Consider the following 23,727-nt stretch of genomic DNA (forward strand, 5'->3'; position numbering starts at 1 on the left):
TGTTAATATGGTCTAAAGTGTTTTTTGTACATGTTATATAAAAATATCCTTTACACTGTATAAAGGATATTTTATATAACCTTGTGTGGAGTCTTTTTTTGTGGTGTGCCTAGTTTGTCATTGGTGTGTGTGTGTGTGTGTGTGTGTTGCGCAAACTCTTTACACATTGCCTCTGGGATAAGTATAACTGCTCTGCCAAGCTACCAAGTAGATGAGCAGGGCTTATCTTGGGTGTGTAACTCGCTTGCCCTGACTATAGCGGTGGGTTCTGCCTGGCGTAGGTGCATTCCCTAGCCAAGTAGAAAGCCCATTTCTAACATGATTAACTTGTGATTGTGTTTATTAATGAAGCCATTTGTAGGCTCCATGCTCGAATGGACTATCTGGGTCTGTGTTCAAGGCTGATACTGAGATATGGACTTACATTCTCAGTTGCTTTTATGTTTACTGCTTCCTGTCTGCTCAATTCCACACTAATGAAAAGGATCCATATTACACCCAATTTACAAAAAGGTATCCCCCCACCTATCCACTGAATTATTGGTGAATTGCCCTGTTAGATGCCGAAGCAAAGCATTATGCAAATATTTTACTGCAGCAACTTGAAGGATGGTATGCAGAGGAAACTATAATCCTTTAATACAAACCAGTTTCAGGTCAAAGTCATCGACCATAGATATAATGTTTGCCCTATCCTATTTGCTTCATCAAACCATGAAATCCTTCAGTCCACTTCTATTCACCTGTTTCATAAATTACTTTGCTGTATTCAAATGTGTGAATAGGAATATTCTATGGTCAAAATTTGAATAACAAGGCATTTCCTCTTCCTTATTGAAGGAATTATTGCTCTCTATTTCATCACATGGGTTCATATTAGGCTTGAGAAAGAAAATAGAGGTACATCTGAAATATCGACAAACTGAGGCCTGAAATAGGGGTGTGTGTATTAGCACTGATTTGTTCAATTAATACACAGCAGACCTGGGCCAAGCCATAGCAAAAGCTAAAACAATAACACCAAGGATTGGATCTTACAGATTTCCTGTACTCCAGTATGCAAAGATTTAATCATCCTGGACCACACCAGGGGCCCGATGTAGGTCGCCAATTACCGGTCAGTAACGGCCGATTTCGGCCGTTACCGACCGGTATTTGGGATTTGACATGTAGGTAGGCTTAATTTACAGAATCGGTATATTTACCGATTCAGTAAATTTACCGATTCTGTAAAATACAGAATCGGTAAATTTACCGAATCGGTAAATACAGATGTAGTAGGCACTGAAAACAGTGCCACAGGCCATTACCGATTCGTTATTTACCATGTAATACTATTACATGGTAAATAACGAATTCCAGTGTACATGCACATCTGTGCATGTACACCTGTGCCATGAGGCACCCAGATATGCCCTAAGGGCATGTATGTGTGTCACATGGCACACAAGCCAGAAACAGGGGTGCAACAGGGTGTCACAGTGACACCCTGTCCCCCTTGTAAAATCGGTAATTATCAATGGCAAATACTGATTCGGTAATTACCGAATCAGTAATTACCGAATTGTACTGAATCGGTATTTTTACCGATTTTTTTTTCCTGCATAGCAATTACCGATTAGTAAATACCGAATCGGTAAAATTCGGTATTTACCAATCTGTAATTTGCTATTACCTACATCTAGCCCCAGAACTGAGATGCTGAGAGCACCCAACTACTTGAGCTCATATAACATTCGTAATAAGCTTACTTCTAAAGCTGGAAAGACAAAGATCATGATAGATGGCAATTACAAAGAAAAGTCAAATCAAGAGTGGAGGTTATGGGAAATTGAAGATTGTTAATTCATCAAACTAGAAGTATTTGGGATTATGGTTCTCTGATAGCAAGTACGTCATGCAACTACAGTATCTTAAGAAAAAGCATCTGCAGTCATATATGCTCTCTGCGAATTAAATAGGCAGCTGCAAAGTCCATCACCTGAGGCAATCATTTGAGCTGGGCTTGCTAAACTATTATCATTTCCTGCATTCATCAAACTTATCCCGGATAACTCACACTAGATAAGGTACAGTGTAATGCTTACATGCAAATTTTCAGTCTACTAAAACATACTGGACAGTCACTGCAATGGCTGGAGTTCGGCCAATACTATCACTTACTAGTTACTGCCTACACAGGAACCTTAGGAAGGTCATGCTTGAGATTTATAAGAATGTGAATAACCCCTGGGATCATATCTAGTAGCTGCAGAAAATGATTTAAAGATCAGCTTATAGTCAGTTTCCTCTTCAACTGTTACACCTTTGTTTATCGGGTCTACCCTGAAACAATAAGTTACGTCATCTCTCGTAAAGCTGATATAGGGCCACATGCATCTGTTTCCGACTGCAAAAATGCTTTTACATATGTATGAAACACAAATTGCGACTCAGTAACACGTTACTGAATTGGAATTTGTGTTAGCGTTTCGGTATTTGGAAGGGGCATGTTTAGGGGCATCGCTTCCAAATACCAAATCTGAAAGGGATGAACGAATGTTTTGCAACCAAAATGTGGTCTCAAAACATTCATATTTTACTGACTCCTCGAAATAGGTGGTAACCCATTTGCAACTGGGCAGGAGTCACCAGGGGGCCCCTTCCCCTTTGAGAATGGCCCAAAAATGTTTTAAGAGCAAGCAGCGTCCCAAGGACCACTGCCTACTCTTAAAAAATGAAACTGCAATGTTTCATTTTTTGCTTTTTTAATGCATCCCATTTTCCTTCAAGGAAATGGGATGCATTTAAATAAAAAAAGACTGCTTTATTTAAAAGTAATTACAGATATGGTGGTGTGCAGGCCCCCATCCCTGTGATGGCATAGATTCCAAAGGGATCTCAAATTGTGACCTACCTCATTAATATGCATAAGGTAGGCTTATTTGCAACTCACTAGGAATTGCTAATGAAACTCAAAAAGTTTCATACATTTGAAAAAGCGATCACCTAGTTTCGATTCGGGGAAAATTGCAGTTAGGTAATCGCTACTTAAAATAATGATACATGTGGCCCTTAGAGAAAATAGGAGTAGTTCCCTACACACATCTAATTATTAAATCTTCTGAAAATGCAAAGATCCAGCCTTATCTTACAGAGTCTTTAAGCAGAATGACTCTGCGTTCAGTTTCATGCCTCAGGCTAATGACTTTGCCGATCCAGGAAAACCGAACAAGCTGGTCAGAACAACTGAACTGGCAATGCTGCAGGTTCTGTGAGTATAGGCGAAAATCAATACTTTATCTGCTATGTTGCTGTCCATGATTTTTAAAAGCAAATCACACTTTACTAAGAGCAATTGTTTTAATTCAAGGAATTCGCATTTGTAAGGAGGCTTGAGCATATTGTTTAAGTACCAACAGACTGATGAACCTCGTCCAATGAGGAAAATGTACTAAAATTCTGCATGCCACCATGAATCTCACACCCCTGCATAATAGAAAGTTAATTTTGATTGCGATGGGTTCGTAAAATTGAGCCCTCTTTTCATAATGCCATTTTGACTGCATTTTCTTTTTTATTCACTGTACAATATTGTGTTTTATATAAAAATGTGATATTAAATGGTGTTATTAGTTGCCACAATAAACGTTTTCACTTATCAAGTAGAAAAGATAGTCCCTATCTTGTTGAGATTGATAGCGCCTCACAGTACGCCTCACATTAGCAGACAAGTTCAACAATTGAATATTCTAACTAGAGGTACCACTCCCCACTTTTAGGCCTTACGTAGAATAACTGAGATATTTATCTGATTGAAGAATCAAAGAATATCATCAAGAACAGCAAATATCATCGTCATATGCCAAAGAGCCAAAGCCAAGTGATATTTATTCTCTAAATCCCTCCATTGCATTCCACTGTAATATCACTACTACAATTCCCAGCATATACAGCATGCAGGTCAATCATCCTTTGCGTGCACCCAGATCCCTAATGATACTCATGTCATCATTCTCCAGCCACCTCACCTTCAGGAACCAGGATCGGGTTGGTTCTGGATCAATTTTAATTTCTGGAGAAAACACCTGAACCATGAAGGTTCAGTAATTGGTTCTACAGCCAATTATATTGCCACATGTTGACCGGGTAAAATCAAAACCATAAGCTTTGCTACCAGTTCTGTCTGCAAGCAAACCAGTTCACCAAAGGCTTTGGCCGGGAGTGGTGAAGTCCCTATACGGACTTTGGTGCTCCCAAGTGGACACATATCTAATTTTTGGGACCTCCAATCAATAGTAGGAACTTTGAAATTCTCAGTCAGAATGTCGGTGATGGATCAAAATGTTAAAGAGTTTATATACAGAAATATTAGGCAAATTGCATGAAATGTATCGTCAATATGGTTAGCAGTAAAGAATACACATAAGTACAAAGAACTCAGTAAAGTTCAATGGAAAAACCAGGATAGATTTGCCTTATAAAGATGGTGAATGGGGTTCCTAGTTAGAGGGGAAAAGCATGTCCGTTTATAGGACTTTAGACAAAGGATTTCATAGATCACTACACTGGTACATGGTTCTCAGGATATGGACCAATGAGGAACACACAAGAAGAACCATTTTACTACAGAATACATTTGAAGATTCCCTCATAATACTCTTGCATTGAACTCAGTTGCTCTCACAGTTTATTCAAGCACTGTAACTAAAACATTGTATAAACCATAGGCTAAGACAGTTGGAATGTCCTTGGTTAGATACAACGTGGTGAGAAGTCTCTGGGAACGCTCTTAGTGAAAAGTTTCCAGCTTTTTCTTTAGCACAGATAAAACAACAACAATCATCACTTGATATGCTGCAGCATTCATTCAAGATGGGGAAAGCAAAAGCTTGATTCATGTTAGCTCAAGTTCAGTTTCTAATGCATTTAGTAATAAATTTAAAAGAGTAAACAGCTGTCACACTAGTCACCGTAATGTTGAAGACCAATTGCCCTATAAATTGTTCATTATGTAAAGCACAATGACACCTATATTAGGTAGGGTCGATCTTTATAAAACTGTAAAATAAATACTTAAGTGTGTCAGTGTTAACCTTTTGTTAGCATATATTGTAATGAACTCAAATATTGTTCATTATTCGTAAGTGCTCCTCAGGCTATGAACGGACCATACTCTTTAGCTAACTGATGGAGAAGGCAATCTATGTTCAACATGATTTATTTAGGAGGGAAAAAAACTCATATTCAATTTTCTGTCTGGCCTTCATAGTATTAAAAATATTTCCGAAAACTAAAATATCTTATTGCCATTTGACTACTGTTTCTCACCTCAAATGCTGCAGTCTATGTTGTGTGCTTACTATTTTCTAACTTGCACCACAGTGTTTTCTCTGCAGCATTATTTTATTCAAGACAACAAATAGAAGAAATACATACAAACTGAAGGAATAATACCTGTACTTCCAATTCACAGATCCTCCCAAGAATACATCAGTTGTTATTCATGGAAATGCAACATTCCGAGAAGGAGACAGGGTGACTCTAACCTGCTCTGCTGTTGGTAATCCTGATGTGTCTAACTACAGCTGGTATGTGGGTCAGGACCAAAAGCCTTCACTAGGCCATGGCCAGGAACTTACTGTGAACAGCATCGCCTGGAACAGCGGGCCATATGCTTGCGCTGCAACAAATGCAGTGGGATCAGGAAAGTCCACACCCCTGTACCTAACCATTGAGCGTGAGTTATTATTTGCATTTAAATATTTTATATATGCTAATAATTTAGACATTTTTTTGTTTCAATTTATTGAATTCGGTTTAGCAAATATTAAACACCTGCGGATAAAGACTAGCAAGTGGAGAGACCCAAATAGGAGCCTATTAAAGCTGTGAAGGAACAAATTAATGCATATATACCTGGCCAGTATAGGAAAAAAAAAGTAGATACATCAGAAAAGAGAGTAAAATGGGAGAAGAGAGGGGGGGACAGAAGGGAAGTGGAAAACGGGGAGGCGTATGGCACCGAGACGAGATAAGGAAACAGGAGAGCACCACAAAGAAATCAGGTCGGACATTTGTTGCCAGCCCGGCAGCAAAGAAAAAACGCTGTTGTAACAACGACCGCATTGTGACAACGCATACCATTACTACGTAAGTCGTTAAAACGACTTGCGGAGGTGGGGGGCTGGATGTTGGAATAGTAAAACTCCAGTCTGTGCGGACTTTAGGGAAGGTGTTGGATTTTAAATCCAACACCTTCTCCCCCTCTCCGCAAGACATTGTAATGACTTGCGGAGTAATGGTATGTGTTGTCACAACGTGGTCGTTATAACGACCGTGTTGTGACTGCATGCGGGCTCACAGATGCGGGGTGAAGGTACTTTACCGCCCCCAGTGGTCGACCTGAGCAGAAGTGGTCGGGTGGCACCAGGTCCTTGGATGCTGCCACCGGGCAGGTCCATAGGCTCTGCGCACCACGCCGTCAGTCCTCTCTGCCCAGCGCATTTCCTCAGCAATTCTGAGGGGTGCCACCTCCACCAGGCTCCAGCACCCCTGCCCCTCGCTCAGTCTGCGCCTCAGCCTCCCTCTGCCTTCCAGGGAGATGGCATGTCAGTGCACGTGCAACCACATGTCTCCGCCCCCCCAGCGAGCCCTCCTGCCCAGGTATGCGGGCTCCTTCCCCTAGCAGGTTCCCAAAAGGGAGGGGTGTGCGAAGGCTGCCGGTTGGGGAGATGGGAGGGCGGCTCCTGAACCCACTCCGTCAGCAGGTGCGGCTACCTGGTTGATCCTGCCTGTAGCATATGCTTGTCTCAAAGATTAAGCCATGCACATGTAAGTACACACTGCCGGTACAGTGAAACTGTGAATGGCTCAATAAATCAGTTATGGTTCCTTTGATCGCTCCATCTGTTACTTGGATAACTGTGGTAATTCTAGAGCTAATACATGCCGATGAGCGCTGACCTAGCGGGATGCGTGCATTTATCAGACCAAGAACAAGTTGGATCTTGGAATCGAGCTGGTGGTCCTTTGAGATGCAAGCTACCGCCTGTCCCAGCCCCTGCCTCTTAGTGCCACCTTGATGCTCTTGACTGAGTGTCCTGGGGGTCCAAAGCGTTTTCTTTGAAAAAATTAGAGTGTTCCAAGAAGGCCGGTAGCCTGAATACTTCAGCTAGGAATAATGGAAATCTATGTTGTTTTTAGGAACTGGGGCCATAATTAAGAGGGACCGCCGGGGGGATTCATATTGTGCTGCTAGAGGTGAAATTCTTGGACCGGCGCAAGATGAACCAAAGCGAAAGCATTTGAAAAGAATGTTTTCACTAATCAAGAATGAAAGTCAGGGCTATATTGATCTCCTTTTTCAACAACGCTTTGACTCTTTTGCTACTACATTGGTCCTATTGGATGGGGTGTGTACAATGGATCGTAAGGGCCAGGGCTGAATTGGACTGGTTGAATTCGGTACAGTGACTTTCTTTTGGCTCTGCTGGGTTGTATCCGTGGGAGTGAGGGCCGGATGGAATTCTGATTGTCTGGGTTTGGTGTGACGGTTATGTTCGAAAAAATGTGATTTGCTGCCTCTGTGGCGCCGGGGGCTGGCGGGACGGTCCTTTTTCTGTCGATTGCTCCCCTATCGGTTTGCTTATTAGTCTGCTGTAATTCGTTTAATATTACGGTAGGGGATGTCCGCCTTGGCGGTGGGGAGGGGAGTCCGGGAGCACGTATCGTTTGGTAATGCGTCTCCTCCTCCAACTTTTCCCTTCCTTGGGGCGTAGTTTAGGGGGCGACAGGCACGCCGCTAGTGGGGTTAGGTCGTAGCCATCTGCAGGGGTGCAGGGTGTGGGGTTGTGGGGGGGTTTCTTATTTTTCCTTTACTTTGTTCTATGACCTGTCTATTTCACTTTTCCCTTCTTCACAAGAGGTGTGGCATATTCTCCTGAGCCTTCTGTTTTTCATATCTGGGTGTCGAGTGTCTGCATATCCTGTATCCTCGGTGGGCGGGTTTTCAAAAAGTTTGTCAACGGTTATCCGTATTGTATGGTTTTGCCCCAGTTTTCAGCTGGTATTGATATTTCTGACGCCTATAAATGTAGTGTATTTCTTCAACTCCTCTGCCCGTCCACTACTGTATTGTGTTCCGTCAAATGATACCTGATATGTATATTTTTACTCTTGTGTTATAATCAATAAAAATATATATAAAAAAACAAAAAGAATGAAAGTCAGATGTTCCAAGACGATCAGACACCATTGCAGTTCCGACCATAAACGATGCCGACTAGCGATCCGGCAGCATTACTCCCATCACCCGTTGAGCAGCTTCCGGGAAACTAAAGTCTTTGGGTTCCAGCGGGAGTATGGTTGCAAAGCTGAAACTTGAAGGAATTGATGGAAGGGCACCACTAGGAGTGGAGCCTGCGGCTTAATTTCACTCTACATGGGAATCCTCACCCAGTCCGTACACGGAAAGGATTGACAATTTGATAGCTCTTTCTCGATTCTGTGGGTGGTGGTGCATGGCCATTCTTAGTTGGTGGGGCGATTTGTCTGGTTAATTCCGATAATGAGCAAGACTCCTCCATGCTAACTAGTTATGCGACCTCCAATGGTTGGCGTCCAACTTCTTAGAGGGACAAGTGGCGTTCAGCCACACGAGATCGAGCAATAAAGGATGTACATCGTTACAACGCATGCTTTTACAACGCATGCCTTTACGACGCAAGTTTTACAATGCAAGTCGTTACAACGACTTGCGTTGGGGGGTGCTGGATAGTGAATAGTTTAATTTACTAATCCAACTCCAGTCCCCGTGGAGAGTAGGGAAGGTGTTGGATAGTAAATTAAAACTATTCCCTATCCTAGAGCGCCCCCCAGCCCAAGTCGTTGTAAAAGTTGCGTTGTAATGGTTGCGTCGTAAAGGTACTTCGTTGTAAAAGTTGCGTTGTAAACGCTGTTCCACGCAATAAAAGGTCTGTGATGCCCTTAGCTGTCTGGGGCTGCATGCACGCTACACAGAACGGATCAGCGTGTGTCTACCCTTCGCTGAATCATGCGGGTAACTTGCTGAACCCCATTTGTTATAGGGATTGGGGATTGGAATTATTTCCCATGAACGAGGCATTCCAAGTAAGTGGGAGTCATAAGCTCACGTTGATTAAGTCCCTACACTTTGTACACACCGCCCACTGCTACTACTGATTGGATAGTTTAGTGAGGTCGTCGGAATGGCCCCGCCGGGGTCGGCAACGGCCCTTGCGGAGCGCCGAGAAGACGATCAAACTTGACTATCTAGTGGAAGGAAAAGTCGTAACAAGGTTTCCGTAGGTGAACCTGTGCAAGGATCATTAACGGCGTAGCAGCGTGAGTGACCGACAGCACCAGCCCTCAGCCATCGGCCACCTCCTGCTAAGCACACCCTAGGCCCCACACTTGAGCACCCCAGCTGGCGGACTGGGATGGGGGCCCACCATCCCTTGCAGGTCAGCCGAGTGACCAGGTGGCCTGGGCCAGCCGGACCTCTTCTTCCTACTCCCAAACAAGTCGAGCAGGAAGGTGAGCAGCCCCCGGGGAGGAGCCTCCCGATCCTCGGACTCGGAGCACCTGGACACCCTCGCCATCGTCAGACTGCAAGGTTGACTGGGCCCGGCTGATTGAGGCTAGCTGGGCTCAAAATCTTCCCTGGCCATCTGATTACCTGGCGGCGCGACCAGATGGCCCTGTGGGCTGGGTGACCAGATGGCCCTGCAGGCCGGCGACCAAATGGCCCTGCAGTCTGGGGGACCAGATGGTCCTGCAGGCCAGGCAACCAGATGGCCCTGCGGGCAGGTGACCAGTTGGCCTTGCGGGCTGGGTGACCAAGTGGTGGGCCTGCCTGCTGGCCGGGCAGACTCCAGCTTTTGTCGTTACCCAGAGGGGCTTAATGGTCGTGGAAAATGGTCTCCCCATCAGGCTGACGGGGAGAGGACGTGGCCTGAGCTTAATCCGCTTTGGTTCCAGCCAAGGGTCTGGGCACTGGAGACAGGGGTCATCTGGGGCCCGGGGAGGTTCTCCCGGCCTGGCTAGGGTTCCGAAGCTGGGACCGGACTTGGGTATTGAGCTCTGTCCAGCGGGCCCTGTGGTGCGGGTGCCCAGTCATGCAAGCCAGCTGAGAGTCTGGGTGCTGGGGACAGGGGTGGCACTGGGGAGACTCTCCCCAGCCAGGCTAAGATTTGGAAGCAGGGACAGGAGCCAGGGCTTGAGCTCTGTCTGGCGTGCCTCAGGGTGCAGGACCCCCCAGCCTGGAAGCCAGCTGAGGGTCCGGACGCTGGGGACAAGAGTCCACTGGGGCCCAAAGAGGCTCTCCCCAGCCTAGCTAGGGTTCGGAAGCTGGGACTGGGCCAGGGGCTCGAGATCTATCCGGCGGGCCATAGGGGCCAGGAGGCCCCAGTCCTGCAAGCCAGCCGAGTGTCTGGGCACTGCAGACGGGGGTCCACCGGGGCCCGGGTATGCTCCCCCAGGCCTGGCTAGGGTTTGGAGGCTGGGACCAGGCCCAGGGCTTGAGCTCTGTCAGGCGGGCCCCGGGGTACGGGAGCCCCCCATCCTGTAAGCAAGCCTAGGGTCCAGGCGCTGGGGACGGGAGTCCACCGGGGTCCGGGGAGGCTCTCACCAGCCTGGCTAGGGTTCAGAAGTTGGGACCAGGCCCGAGTCTTGAGCTCCATCTGGCGGGCCCCAGGGTGTGGGGGCCCCCGTCCTGCAAGCCATCCGAGGGTCCAGGTGCTGGAGATGGGGGTCAACCGGGGCCTGAGGAGGTGCTCCTAGGCCTGGCTAGCGTTCGGAAGCTGGGCCCATGCACGGGGCTTGAGCTCCATCCGGCGGTCCCCGGGGTGCAGGAGCACCCTTTCTGCAACCCAGCTGAGGTTCCGGGTGCTGGGGACAGGGGTCCACCGGGGCCCGGGGAGGCTCTCCCCAGCCTGACTAAGGTTCAGAAGCTGGAACTGCGCCCAGGGCTTGAGTTCTGTCCGGCGGGCCACGGGGTGCGGGAGCCACCCGCCCTGCAAGCCAGCCGAGGGTCCAGGTGCTGGATGCAGGGGTCCACCGGGGCCCGGGTAGGCTCTCCCCGGCCTGGTCACTGTTAGGAAGCCGGGACTGGGCCTTGAGCTCTGTCTGGCAGGCCACAGGGTGCGGGAGCCCCCCATCCTGCATGCCAGTCGAGGGTCCTGGCTCTGGGGACTGGAGTCCACCGGGGCCCAGGGAGGCTCTCCCCGGCCTGGCTAGGGTTTCAAAGCTGGGACCAGGCACGGGGCTTGAGCTCCGTCCAGTGGGCCCCAGGGTGTGGGAGCCCTTCATCCAGCGAGCCAGCCGAGGGTCTGGGCGCTGGGGACGGGGTCCACCGGGGACCAGGGAGACTCTCCCTGCCCTGGCTAGGGTTCAGAAGCTGGAACCGGGCTTGGGGTTTGAACTCCGTCCAGCGGGCCCCGAGGTGCAGGAGCCCCCCATCCTGCAAGCCAGCCGAGGATCCGGGTGCTGGGGACAGGTGTCTACTGGTGCCCAGGGAGGCTCTCACCAGCCTGGCTAGGGTTTGGAAGCTGAGACTGGGCCCGGGTGTGAGCTCTGTCTGGCGGGCCCTGGGGTGTAGGAGCCCCCCATTCTGCAAGCCAGCCGAGGGTCCGGGTGCTGGGGACAGGGGTCCACCGGGGCCCGGGGAGGCTCTCCCAGGCCTGGCTAGGGTTCAGAAGTTGGGAGTGGGCCCGGGGCTCAAGCTCGGTCTGGCAGGCTCCATGGTGTGGAAGCCCCCGAACCCTCAAGCCATCTGAGGGTCCGGGCGCTGGGGACGGGTGTCCATCGGGGCCCGGGGAGGCTCTCTCCAGCCTGGCTGCTTTCAGAAGCGGATGTATGACGGTACGACGCGTACTTTGACAACGCGTACCGTTACCATGCTAGTTTTACAAAGCAAGTCGTTACAACGACTTGCGTTGAGGGGTGCTGGATAGTAAATTGTTTTATTTACTATTCCAACTCCAGTCCCCGTGGACTCTAGGGAAGGAGTTGGATAGTAAATTAAATTATTTACTATCCTGGAGCGCCCCCCAGCGCAAGTCGTCGTAACGACTTGCGTTGTAAAAGTAGCGCGGTAACAGTACCGCGTTGTTAAAGTTTCGTCGTAATGGATGTTCCCCTTCAGAGGCAGGGACCGGGGGTGGCGGGCTAACTCTGCTCAGCTGGCATACCGGAGTTCTCTGCCCACCCCTAGATATTTCCACAGTTTAATATATATTGAGATTCCTATACCTCTCTTGGTACGCTAGCGCCATCTTGTGGCCTTTGAAAAACAAGCTCAGCCCAGCAAAGCGAGAAACTGGAACGCCTTTATTGCACTGGACATGGTTGAGAGAAAGAGATAAAAAAATAGTATAAACATGACCCATCACACATTCATAAGTGGCTATTCTAAAATTCACTAATTGCCTTATGACATCAGTTTATTAACCAGATAGCTGCGGAGAAGAGGCCTCTGAATCTTCAGCATCCTGCAATTTATAGGATTCATGTAACGCTCTAAGGGGCACATGCATCAAGCATTTTATCGGCCGCAAACGGGCCGATTCTCAGATTCCCGCATTCTTCGAGGATCGGATCCTTACCTTAACCAGTTTGGAATTAGCTCACGATTGAGGATTTCGTTATTAGTTGTCCCCCCAGCGCGCTAATACCAATCATTGAGCACCCTTCCACTTATGGGCATGTCCTTGTTTTTTGGAGTAACAATACTGAGGCAATCCTGGACATCTATATTAGGTTGCCCCTGCCCCTTGTCCTGGAGAAGACCCGCTTGCGGAGGCTTCAAATCACCCTCTTCGCCCAAGACAGGTCAACACGTCAACGCATCTCCCAAGCAAAGGCCTGCTCCCTAAATTATCCCCCACAGAATTGGATGATGCATCTATGCACTCAAGAGTAATGTAAATAGATCTAAAAAAAGACCACAGACAGGCCTATGAATACTGGTTCTTGTATAGACCAGTGCCCCTTTACAATAAGGAACAGTGGGTATCTTTGAACTCCTTGATTTCTCACTCTCTTTTCACGAGCACTACCCCTTTTTCCTTTTCTTTGTGCAACCTTTTGTTAAATGTACATGGTAATCACATTACCAAATGTCTGATGTTTGTATTTCGATTACAAAGAATATATAAATAATTATACTTTCTACGTAAATCTTGTGTGGTTGTAGTTTGTATAAGTATATTGAAGGGATCTATTTTGCTAGGGTGTGCATACACAAGTGTACTGTTTTCATTACCTCAGGTTGACCCTCCTCGCAACCATTATTTTATTATATCCTTATTTAAATTCCTCCTCTAAATCAGTCAAGACCAACTTTCCTTATATGACAGGATACAAACCAGGTGTGCACTATTTTTGCAAATGATGACCAGGACATAACATTTCTGTCAGCTCATATTTTGGTCATGATATTCTGATTCATATATATACAGAAGATATAGTGCAGTTCACTAGCATTTGGCCTGCCATGCTTTGTTGCCTTTTATTGTGTGAATAGAATTACTCACATTCAAATGTTAAGGAACATGTTTTACAGGAGCATCACTGCAGCCTGTTAGGTGGTGGTCCTGAATAAACGGAAAGGTGGAGCAGTGACTACATAGTTAAATATCGAACAAGTAGAACCATTTTTTTCCCAGCTTCTTTGATATTATTTTTTTTAATTGTATTTGTGAATTAAGGCAACTGAAACAGTTCGTGTATATCCTTCAAATAGAAAAATTGCATACAGAGGCAACATATAGAAGGTGCAGTGAACCCATAAACCTTCATGTAGGTAGTTCTCTGGATACTATGTGGGAAAAGACCTTTAGCTATCACTTCACTTTTTCGCCCAAAAACGTGCACCCATTGCATTGCTTTCAATGGCAACGCATGCACGTTTAGCGATTCCCTTGCGGGAGCGAACAGCGGCGCCATATGTTAGCAATTATCGTGCCTTGCTGCTCTCTCCTGCAAGGGAATCCGGCGCAGGCCCCCTCCTCTCTCCCCTCCCCCTGCTGCCATGCGTGCTTGTTTTAGGACTTGTGCCCTGCTCTTTTTCAAGTAAAAACAGCCAGCTCGGCTGTATTTTCTCCGTCAGCAAACAAGTACATATGCAGGGGAGAGCTTTTACTTTTAATGCAGATTTCACACGCCACAATTTTAACGGTCATTAGCACTTTTCTTATATAAGAAACCACAGACGGGCTTAATATAAATATCAAACCCCCTGTCGCAGTTAAATGTGAATTCAACTTTTTGCTTGCTTTAAAGATGCAGAAGCCCCCACAGACACCAGTGTGACAGCCCCTCGTTTCCGCAGCCGGAGAATCCGCTCGTATTTACTCTGAGCGGTCCCCTTCATACATATTTATCAAACGAGAACTCTCTATGCCAAGCTCCTACTCAGTCTTTCTAAATAGTTTTCTTGCTTCGTTTCATGTTTCGGGTTCAGCTTATTAATAACTGCTGCATATACCTTTTCAAATGAGAATTTGATTTAAAGCTGAGGAGCAGCCGAACCCTGTCTCCTGTAGTCACACATGTTCAGGAACAGACGTTACAAGTAACAATATTAAAGCCAAATGGGGAAAGAGAGCATGTCTAATGATGAATCACCAAACATATTGCTAAGCTGATCAAAACATGCTGGAATCTCTCGTTGTTTTGGCACCTTCTAGAGCGCCCATGTTTCCTGATTCCATTCGAGAGGCGCTCATTCAGTCCAGGGTGTAGTGCGGCGGGGCTAGGCCCGACACGTGGTGCTAAGCTCTAATTAAATGCACACAGACACAGCTCAATAGTTGCTGGCCGGAAGACCGCGAGGGATCTTCCGCCATGTTTATTTATATACCCGGGGCGAGCCCGCCCCGAGGGGTGTGGGGATGTGTGTACAGTCGCAACATTGTAGAGGAGAGCCAGAGTGGCTCTCTACATCCCTCCTTCATTTTAGTCCAATTGCTCCAGCTTCTGGACCATCACGGGGAGGCACAGATAAAGTCTCTCAGCCGTGGTCCCGTCAGCTCTTTCGCAGCCCAGGACCGGGCTGGCATCCCCTGGACCGGCACTTGACCCTGGACTGGCCATCCCCGGCGATTCCACCGCTGACCGCCATGCCAGCGGAGGCCCGGCTGGAGGTGTCTCGGGGCCCGGATCGGTCTCTTCGGTTGTCTCGGACTCTATGGCTCTTCCCCTGGCTCTCTTGAAGCTGGACACGTTGCGGGTGACTTCATGTCTTCCTCTCCAGACCGTCACCATGGTCCCTTGGATCTTGTCTACAAGCCACACCTCTGGCTTGTACGGTGTTCGAAACTTCCACCCGGGGTGTCGATCTTTGATCACCACCGAGTCCCCTACTCGGAGGGTCGGCTCCTGCGCTCGGCGGGCCTCTCTTGCCTTCCGGTTGGTGGTCTCTCTTCGGGCCTGGACGGCGTCGTCGTCTCTTGTCGCAGGCACCCAACTCGGATCTGACGGGATGCTGTCTCGGGGGGCTCTCTTAAACAGCAAGTGCACAGGGGCACACTTAGTGGTGCTGTGAGGTGTCTGCCGATACGCCCCGAGGAACTGATCAAGGGCCACTTCCGGGTCTTCTCCACTGTCTACAGCAATCCAGAGCGCCCGATTGATGGTTCTCATCAGCCTCACAACTTCCCCATTTGCCTGGGGCCATAGCGGGGTGATTTTCCGATGCTTGATCTTGAGGTTTTCAAGGTAATCTTAAAATTCTCGCCCTTGGAAGGGCAGCCCATTGTCTGACTTGACTTCCTCAGGTAGCCCCATCATGGCGAAGACGCGGTCGAGGACCTTCTTCACCTGCAGGAATGCCGTTGATGAGATGACTTCCACGATGGGAAATTTTGAGAAGGCATTAACCAGGACCATCATGTGCCGGCCGTCAGGGAAGCTTCCGAAGTCTACACTCAGGCGTGCCCACGGAGTGGTGTGAGGTTCTTCCGTTATTATTGGCGCAGGCGCCGGGTCTCCTCCTGTAATTGTGCAGGCATGGCAGGACCGTACCATCTCATCGACCCTGCTGTCCATGACCGGGAACCAGACTTTGCTTCTTAGCCGGGCCTTCGTCTTGGCCGTTCCCTGGTGCCCCACATGAGCCAGGGCGAGTACTCTCTCCAGCACCACGATCAGGTGTCCCCTCAGGATGACTCCCTCATCGCCTACACTCAGCTCGCTTCGGACTTGCCACAGTTGCTGACACGCGTGGCTGACCTCCAGCCGAAGGGCCCTGGCTCCATCCATGAAATGTGCCCATCGATTCTCTTCCAGGGCAATTCGGACCCGCGATAAAGTTGCGTCTTCCCGGGTAGCTTCCCCGATTGCCTCTTCACCGCAACCATCCTCCCGCGGGCGAGCAGGCCCTGGATGTCGAGATAAATAGTCAGCTGGGTTGTGAGCTCCCGGGCGAAAAACGATGTTGAAATTGTATCCCTGCAGCTGTACTGCCCACCGTTCAATCCGTGGGGGAGCCAGCCGAGATGACCCTGCGAATAGAGTCAGTAGCGGCTTGTGATCGGTCACCACGCTGAATTCTTGGCCGCATAAGTAAAGGTGGAAATGCTGGCACGCCCATTTGATCGCTAGTGCCTCCCGTTCAATTTGGGCGTAGCGGGTCTCTGTGTCGGTCAGCGCTTTACTCGCATAGGCAACCGGCTTCCATACCTCAGGCCCGTGCTCCTGCATGAGCACCGCCCCTAGGCCCATGGGGCTGGCGTCTACTACAAGCTCTTTCTTGCGGCGTAGGTGGAAATATGCCATCACTGTCTGGTCGAGCAAGTTTGCCTTAATATCGTGAAATGCCTTGTTGGCACCTACTGACCAGTCCCACTTATGATCCTGACGCGTGAGTGCCCTCAGGGGTTCCGCCATTGCCGCCAGATTGGGGATGAAACACCTGCAGTGGCCAGGCCCAGGAAGCTCCGCACCTCTGTGGGATTCCATGGGGTGCTTGCTGCTCTGATGGCCTCTGCTTTCTTCGGGTCTACTTGTAGTCCCTTTCGCGTGAAGGTGTATCCAGAGAAGTCGATGGCCTCTTGGTAGAAAGAACATTTTGACCGATGAAGGGTCAGCCCGCCGTCTACCAGCCGTTGCAGAGTCTCCCTCAGGTGCCCATGATGGTCTTCGAGGGTGTCCGAGTATACAAGGATGTCGTCGCTGAGGTTGATCACTCCCCTCAGTCCTGACAGCACTTCACGTATAGCGTTCTGGAACACTTCCACGGCTGAGGACACGCCAAAACTCAGCCTTCGGTACCTGCGCAGCCCCACGTGCGTTGAAAAGGTTGTAATATACCGGCTTTCTGGCTCTAGTTCAAGCTGATGATATCCTGAATTAAGATCAAGCTTCGAGAACCATTTGGTGCCATTCAGGTCGGCCACGATATCATCCATGGTAGGGGTGATGTGTCGTTCCCTCTTCACTGCCATGTTGGGTAGCCTCATATCAACGCATAGCCGGATCGCGCCAGGTTGTTTGGGCTTGGGCGCCATGACCAGCGGGGACACCCAGGGAGTGGGCCCCGACACCTTTTCGATCACGCCGAGATCTTCAAGCTTCTTGAGCTCCTCCTTCATCTTGGGTCGTAGGTTGAACGGCACTCGCAGGTGTCGGAGGGCCACGGGACGCACGGAGGTGTCGATGTGCAGTCGGAATCTTTTCCCTTTCACTTTTCCGAGGCCTTGAAACAGCGCCGGGAATTCTTCCAGAAGGGCTTCAGCGTGCGATTCATGTACTTGATTTGTGAAGAACACAAGTCCGAGGTCCTCCGCTGTGTGGCAGCTTAGCAAGGTGCCTTTCTTTCCTTCTGTCACGTGGAATTTCGCCTCGGTGGAGTATCCCCCGCTTATCACGGTGGTGTGAGTGATGCCCCACAGCGGCAGGGGGTCCGTCCCTCCATAGGTGTATATCCTCGCATTGGATGATGCCAGGGGAGGCTTGGGCGACATTCTCTCGTACTGGTCGGAGTCCATTACCTTGACTGATGCTCCCGTGTCGATGAAGGCCTTCACCTATGTGCCTTCGATGGAGACAGAGCACATGGGAGGTGGTCTTCGCTTGGTCCCCGACCGACTGACATAGGATATGATGAACGCCTCGTCATCTTCATCGTCTTCGTACCTCGGCCGCCTCTCCTGGGCTTGATTATCCGACGGGGGCTCCTCGTTGTCCAGGGACATCTACCGAATGCGCTGCAGGAAGCTTCTGGGTCTGGACTTCGCAGACCAATATCTTCCTCCACAACACACCTTGGCAAAGTGGTTTAGCCTCCGCAGCGGGAGCACGTCTTCCCTTTTGCCCCACACGCTGCCGGGTGTTCTTCTCTGCAGTATCCACACTGGTTCCTCGACGCGAGTCTCCTCTGGATGGCTTCTACCTTCTCCTCCTTGATCGGCACAGACCTTGCCGACGCCGGTGTGGCCACCGGGGTGTATAAGGTGGCCTCCATCTCGAACGCTCTGACGTCCGACAGTTCATGTGAACGTGCTAGGACCAAAATCTCATCCAACGAGATCTCCGGTTGCCTGAAGATGAGCTTCCGCAGTAATTTGGAGCGACACCCAAGTATGATCTGGTCTCTGATCTCTTCTCTCGAGTCATTGAAAGGGCACAAGCTGGCCAGCCGGCGCAGCCTTGCATAAAACATGTCCACCGACTCTGACTCGGTCTGCCAGGCTCTCTTGAATTTGAATTTTTCAAAGTCGTGGTTGAGTTGGGGATCAAAGTGTGTTTCGAGCACGGCGACCGCCCCATCGTAGTCGTCATCTCTGCCTGTATTGGGAAGCATCTCGAATAAGTCGTAGATTTCTGCCCCTCCGTAGTAGATGAGGAGTGATCTCTTGACTGTGCCATCTGTTTCGCGGGTACCTTTGAAGTAGTGGTTGAGTCCCCCGACCCATGCCTTCCATCGGGGCGCCGCCGCCGCTGGATCTGCCGCCTCGCTGAACGGAGGAAGTGGCGCCACTGCCGTGTGCGCATGTGTCGGTGGCGGCGGAGCTGCAGCCCCTGCCTGATTCTGGACTCCGCCCGCCAGGGAGGTTGGTAACGCTGATGCTCGCTGGCCGCGCCTCTTGCTGACCCTTGGGTTGGCCCCTGTTGCTCCTGCCACAGCCTGCTCACTTCTGGGGGTGTAGCAAGCTCTGTCTTCGCCCTGCGCACCTGGCACCTGGTGGCTGGAATTGGGTCAGCCAATGCATGTTGCCTCCCTTCAGCACTGTGCCCACGCTATTTGCCCAACTGTTGGGCCTCCCTCCTTTCTTGCGCTCCTTCTTTTCAGCGCATGGGAACCGGCACCCTCCTGGATGCCTCAGCTCCCGGTCCTCGTGCCCCCAGGGAGCTCGCCTCAGACTCCGGCCTGCCAGATGCACAGGATCCGCATCGGCAGCCGACGCGAATCCGCAGGGCCACTCAGCAGGACGCTTGTGGGGCCAGGTAGGCCGCGGGATGCAGCGCAGGCAGGGTGGAGGGGCAGCACCACTCACCCCAGACGCCGATGCGCGCACGGCGAGTCCCGCCAGCCGAAGGCGCTCCCGGAGAGGGAGACGCGTGGGCGGGCTCGAGCCGCGGCACGGACGGACGGCACTTCTGGACAGCCACTGTAGCGACGCGGGTGGGCACCGCCGCTCCTCCTTAGCACGAACAGCAGCAGCAAGCTGCGGATGGGCACCGCGCACACCTCCGCGAAGGCGGGGAAGGTGGGGGTGTATGCACACGTAGGCCACGACCGGCCTCGTCGCCAGTGTAGTGCGGCGGGGCTAGGCCCGACACGTGGTGCTAAGTTATAATTAAATCCACACAGACACAGGTCAATGGTTGCTGGCCGGAAGACCCCGAGCGATCTTCCACCTTGTTTATTTATACCCCCGGGGCGAGCCTGCCCCGAGGAGTGTGGGGATGTGGGTACAGTCGCAACATTGTAGAGGAGTGCCCGAGTGGTTCTCTACACAGGGGTCGTATTATTATGCACATGTGCAGCCGCGCAGAGCACAACTCCGCGTCTATGTGCTTGCACTGTCGAGTGCACTTTCATTTAACTCGGAATTTCTCTCAGTTAATGCACGACGTGCAGACAGCACAGCAAAAAAGCATTGACATAACCAATAGGTCTCGCCTTTGGGACCTTGAGGCCCCCAAGGAGTGTTTAGTTATCCAGCACAATATCCTTGGTGTGAACACTTAAAAGGTCCCAAAGGCGAGACCTATTGGCTTTGCCAATGCTTGGTTAATTTAGTGCTTGCAACTATGGCTCACAAGAGGAACCGATAAGGTGCCCCCATCCCTGGCCAGCAGATCATTGTGGTTCACCATATCATGCATGCCCTGTCCAGTTCCACCCACCCTTGTGTAAGACTTTGCTCAGAAGACCCACCCTCGCCGCACTCACCTTCCTTGAACCTCTCCGCCCGGTACTGTACTCTTATAATTCACTTCTGATGGCGTCATCTGACGTGCCTTTCTTTTGATCTTGATCACCTGCAACCTCGACACTAGTGTGTGGGTGACTTTGCCTTTGATGTGTTTTCCGCCTAGGTTACATTTTGACTATCCCATTGTCATAGCCAACTCACCTGTAAAACATAAAACACTTTGCGCTACATAAAACTGCAAACAATTTGATTTGTTTATGCCTCAGAATGCGCTGACCCATCTAGGCATGTGATTTGTGGAGGCCCAACGCGTGAAGCAGAGTACAATCGTGGAAGGAGTGCAGGAAGCACACCTTACACTGCTTTCAGTAGACCTTTAAATGAAGCAATTGTACAAACACTTGTGTTGGCTGTTCGTGTAATAATCCACATGTGATGCATAGAAGCCCACGCGAGGACTCTCACCTGCGGCGAGGCAGAAAGGTGCCATGGACCTCGAAAGGCAACACAACAGTAACACTTCGACGGTGGGCCCGCCTCCTGCGCGTGCCCCTGGAAAGCCGTTTCTCACGTTTCCACTTCCGAGTTTCGAATATGTTGCTGAACGCTAACCGTTCTAAGGCCGCTTTTCTGTATTTGGGACGACCACAGTCCTATTCAGTTCCATAGAAATATACAGACATGAAGTGAAATCTCCTGCTTTGTGTGCCCTTTTGTCTGTCTGTCTGGATCCAGTGAGAGTTCTATATGTAAATCTCCTCGTCAGACCCAGCAGGAACACAAGACATGCTGTAAATGTTCTCTAATGAAGGCCGTAACCTCAAAGTCTTTTTTCAACTTTTGTAATGAAATAGGCTCTCCATCCCTCTTAATGGCTCAAATTTTCTGGAAAAACACATCGTCCTTTGCAATGCATTAGGTCTCACTTTTGATCTATTGACATTGTAAATGACAATGGCTTTTATTTATATGTTTTCAGAATAGAATATAAATAACAGGTATTGCCATTTAATATGTCAATAGCACAAACTCTCATAAATGAGAGATCTATTGCATTACAGACACTTGTCTAGTTTGCCTGCAGAGTGGATGCAGAAAGATTTTTTTAAATCAATTACACGTGCTGTTCAACAACTACAAAAAAGTCATATTTCACATGGTTCGCTTTTTGGCAAATCATTCTGTTTAACTCTCACAAAACGCAACTTTTACAACAAATGATGCACACTCAACTACATGCCACAGAGTATACATACAGACACCTCACACACAGAAACATAACCACATACCACTCACTATGCACACACACACATATAATCATACTTCACACACTGTCAACACACAGCACGTCTAGAGCTTACACATAATCACACAAATAAAGCTTATACATACACACAGAGCTCCCACTATTAGTATCCATACCCCAAAATTAAATACTCGAGACCAGACTCAGCAAAAGGAGACATTAAATAACACAAATCATAAAACATTTAGGCGGCTGGGCAAGGAATAAACCGGGTCGTTTTGTGATCTTTGATATTTTTGATATAATGTGTCCGCACTCACCATCAGCAGGGTCTCGGCTGCTGTGTCAGTGGGGGGAGGGGGGGGCACCAGTCACCAGTCGCAGAGGTGGCTTGCTCTGGCCCAGCCCATGGAGACCCATAGAGACACCAACCTGACACATTCTGGACTGTGTCCCAGTCAAAAAGCCACATAGAGATGCCAGTCATGTGACTACCTTGACCAGGTCCATGAAGCCATTTTGAGGCTACAGCCTGGCATGTGAATGAGACTGCCCCAGCCCGTGAAGCCCCATGGAGACAGTAGCCTGACACATTAATGACTCAGCCATGAAGCCTCATGGGACAGCAGCATGACACCTGACTCACTCTACCCCAGCCCATGACCCCCCATAGAGACAGCAGCCAGCCTGATACGTGAATAACTCAGCCCGTGAAGCCTCCCGAGACCGCAGCCTGGCCATGAGCGTCTCTGCCCCAGCCCATGAGGTCCCCAAGGAGAAAGCAGCCTGGCAGATTAGTGACTCTGCCCCAGCCCCCAAGTTGAAAGCAGCCTGGCAGATTAGTGACTCTGCCCCAGCCCATGAGGCCCCCAAGGAGAAAGCAGCCTGGCAGATTAGTGACTCTGCCCCAGCCCCCAAGTTGAAAGCAGCCTGGCAGATTAGTGACTCTGCCCCAGCCTATGAGGCCCCCAAGGAGAAAGCAGCCTGGCAGATTAGTGACTCTGCCCCAGCCCATGAGGCCCCCAAGTAGAAAGCAGCCAGGCAGATTAGTGACTCTGCCCCAGCCTGTGAGTCCCTGTGGAGACAGTAGCCTGACATACGAGTGACTCTGCCCAGCTCATGAGATCCCAAGGAAGCAGCAGCTTGACACATGACTGACTGAACCGGCCTGTGAGGCCCCGTGGAGACAGCAGCCTGACACATGAGTGACTCTGCCCAGCCAAACAGATCCCAAGGAAACAGCAGCTTGACACGTGACTGACTCTGCACCGGCCTTAGCCCTTTTCCAAAGCACTGGCATGTCTTGAAGTGTACCCATTTGCCTGAGTTCCCCAGTATACTGCAGCCTACCTGCACAGCTAATGTGCAAACCTTCACAAGCCCGTGTGAAATTCCAGGGCCTTCGCAAGGTTTAAAGGGCCCGCTTCATCTCCGGTGAAACTCTCTCTTTCGATTGTCTGTTCCAGCCCTGTTTATACTGTACGATTGTTAATTTTTAATTAGCTGTTCTCTTTTCTCCCCTCTTTGTTACTTTAAACCTTACGCACATGCCTCTGTCGGTAACAATAATCAACAGACAGGGCATGCAACAGGGTGCCAGCTCGTGCTCGGGGAGATGGATGGGGTTTGTTTCGTGGGTAATGTGTTTAGGGGCACAGAGAGCAAACGGTCTGGGACTTTATTTCAGGGGCTAAACAGTCTAAATATCGAGTTGTTTATTCCGACAAGCAATAATATCGAGTCCAAAACTTCGGAGGGACAGAATATCAAAATCAAGAATATCGACGACCAGAATATCTACCTGAAGGTAAGAAATATCGTTTTTGGTAATATCGAAGTTAGTAATATCAATAGCAAAAATATCGATGTTACTAATATCGATATTAATATTAGTGTTATGTATTTCATTTTATATGTTTATTTTTATAATTTTTGTTAATTATTGTACTAGTTCTAAAATAAATGTATTATATTTTTAAAGTTAGTACCGTAGCTGGTTGTGGGTTTATAGAGGAATAGGGCGAGAAGTAATTTAATTATAGTAAATTCATTAAATATTTTTTAGGAATTATTAAATATTTTTAAATACATTTTGTA

The 23,727-nt window shown here is 49.2% G+C and overlaps 1 protein-coding gene and 1 pseudogene across 1 annotated transcript in view; both read left to right on the forward strand.

The window, feature by feature from the left end:
• Positions 1-23,727, forward strand: part of LOC144767597 (sialoadhesin-like) — a 475,618-nt gene that overhangs the window by 137,493 nt on the left and 314,398 nt on the right. The window contains exon 2 of the mRNA XM_078651006.1: positions 5,456-5,719. Within this exon, the coding sequence (XP_078507132.1) occupies positions 5,456-5,719 (264 nt within the window). The remainder of the gene's footprint in view (positions 1-5,455; positions 5,720-23,727) is intronic.
• On the forward strand, positions 6,757-9,332 carry LOC144771371 (18S ribosomal RNA; annotated as a pseudogene).

Source organism: Lissotriton helveticus, chromosome 7, assembly GCF_964261635.1.
Source record: "Lissotriton helveticus chromosome 7, aLisHel1.1, whole genome shotgun sequence".
Taxonomy (NCBI): Eukaryota; Metazoa; Chordata; class Amphibia; order Caudata; family Salamandridae; genus Lissotriton; species Lissotriton helveticus.